The sequence below is a fragment of the Gavialis gangeticus genome, unplaced genomic scaffold, assembly GCF_001723915.1.
Source record: "Gavialis gangeticus isolate Ggan-Ray unplaced genomic scaffold, GavGan_comp1, whole genome shotgun sequence".
Classification (NCBI taxonomy): Eukaryota; Metazoa; Chordata; order Crocodylia; family Gavialidae; genus Gavialis; species Gavialis gangeticus.
Genome location: NW_017728996.1, coordinates 17799388 through 17801370, shown reverse-complemented (window position 1 = coordinate 17801370; position 1983 = coordinate 17799388). Strand labels below are relative to the sequence as shown.

Genomic DNA, 1983 nt, shown 5'->3' with positions numbered 1-1983 from the left:
TTGCATAATCTTTGAATAATATTAAAAGAGAAAAGGATATTTCATTAGCAGTTCCTGGTAGTTATAGGTCCATTCAAAAGAACCGGAAAACATGACCAAATAGTATGAGTGGCCAGTGGATAAAAGCAGCCTCTCACACTACATAGGGAATTCATCTCTGTGCAGATCATGCTTAATGGCTGATTCAAGGAATAACAGTAGCAAGGGTACAAGTGGATAGGCTACAGTGTACCAAATGAATTGTCAGTATCTGACACAGAAATTAGACTTGGTTTAAGTTTAATTCAGATCATAGCCCAGGGTTGTACCATGTGAAACAGATATTAGAAATCATATTAGAAAAAGGCAAATCCATGAAGCCTGGAGCTGAGGGAGGCGATCCATGCCCATGAATAATAAAAGAATACCTATTATCTATGGGACTGTACTATATATTCAGCATATGCAAGCTTCATATCACAGCTATCTTCCCTCCACCTGGGAAGCAATGGACACAGACCCCTCCCCTCCATGCTGGCCAGCGGCTGGAAAGCCATGAACATGCATCTTGCTGTCTTTCCATTCGCCAAGGCCAGAGCAGGTTCTTGGAGCGAGGTGGCCAGTTAAGTCCAAAACTCTGATCCACTGTGTGATCAAGCTTATAGCTCACTTCCTATATTCCCTCTCTCACATATATACACAGCATGCATGTGCTACAGAGGTCCAGCAAATGTTCTAACTTGGAGAGCAAGACCAACTCCCCCCAAGGTTTTACCTTGGCAGAGAGAAGCAGCAGCTGGTAAACCAGGGGAGGAATTTCCTGTAGGTCAACCTTGGAGAACATCCTCAGGACTTTTTCCACCACAAACTGGAGCTCTTCTGCACTTAGTGGGACATCTCTGAAGGAGCAAAAGTGCAACCTGGGCATTTCTATTCCAGTGACAACTCTGCTTCCTCCAGTAGAGGGTCAGCCCTTACACTGGCCCCAGAGTGTCAACATACATTGGCATATAGAAGCCCTCCACCCAAAGACCCTATGCAAAGTTATTGCTATAGCTCCCTACAACCATCTTGGACTCAAGGTCACACTTGAACTTCCAAAACCAAGTACACATGCCAGGATGTCACAAACCCTGTGTCATAGTGTGCTTTCACATGAAAGCATAGCGCCTACTTTCAAGAAACCTTAAAATAAACACAAATCAAGGAATGAGGGCTGAACAACCACGCACATTCAGACTAAATGTGACAAATTTCTAATGCTGATGACATCCCCTGTTCAGTGATGAATTTACAACACCAAGCAAAGGTGTCAACATGGTAAGTGGGGAGAGGAATCTGATGGGATTTGCCAGTCACTGCTACTTATCCACACAGGGCACTACAGAATCTAGCCCTCCCTTTAAGCACAGGCCTCTCTCTTCCTGAGACCAGTAACAATGTCTGCAACACCAAAGGAGAAAGAGCCTGGCTTCACAAGATTTACTCCTGTGGTATGAACAAAGGAAAATAAGGCAAGTGTCCCTATTCTTCAGCAGCAAACCGCCAGCTAGGCAAGATCTGGGAGAAACAGTGTTGCCAGAGCTGCTCCTGAAGCACCTGGGGCAGGCTGCAGCAATCTCCATTCAGGCTCAGCAACCGGGCAACTGGAAAGCTGGTGGCTCCCCACCTGCACAATGCCCAAGCTGTTTGCGAAAAAGAAGGTAGAAACACATGGAGAATAAGAGAGCAGTGGGGGAAGGAGGATCTTACCTGAACATGTTGGTGAGAGGAATTACACACTGATGATCCCATCTGGCCAAACAAAAATACATTGAGAGCCTGAGAAGGGGCAGAACTGCTGTTTCTGGCCCCTTCCCCAACCCGTTGCTCAGCTGCCCTCCCAGATGCAAAAATCCTGCCAGGCATTAGAGAGGAACAAGGTTTAAAAATGGTGCAAACAAGAGGGAGGGGGTCCTCCAAACCATGTCAGGCACTCAAAGTACCACGTAAAGTGTCCTTTGC

The 1983-nt window shown here is 46.1% G+C and overlaps 1 protein-coding gene across 1 annotated transcript in view; it reads right to left on the bottom strand.

Annotated features, from left to right (window-relative positions):
- The window catches only part of FANCI (Fanconi anemia complementation group I), a 61174-nt gene that overhangs the window by 52629 nt on the left and 6562 nt on the right, over positions 1-1983 (bottom strand). Inside the window, exon 6 of the mRNA XM_019504072.1 lies at positions 755-878. Within this exon, the coding sequence (XP_019359617.1) occupies positions 755-878 (124 nt within the window). The remainder of the gene's footprint in view (positions 1-754; positions 879-1983) is intronic.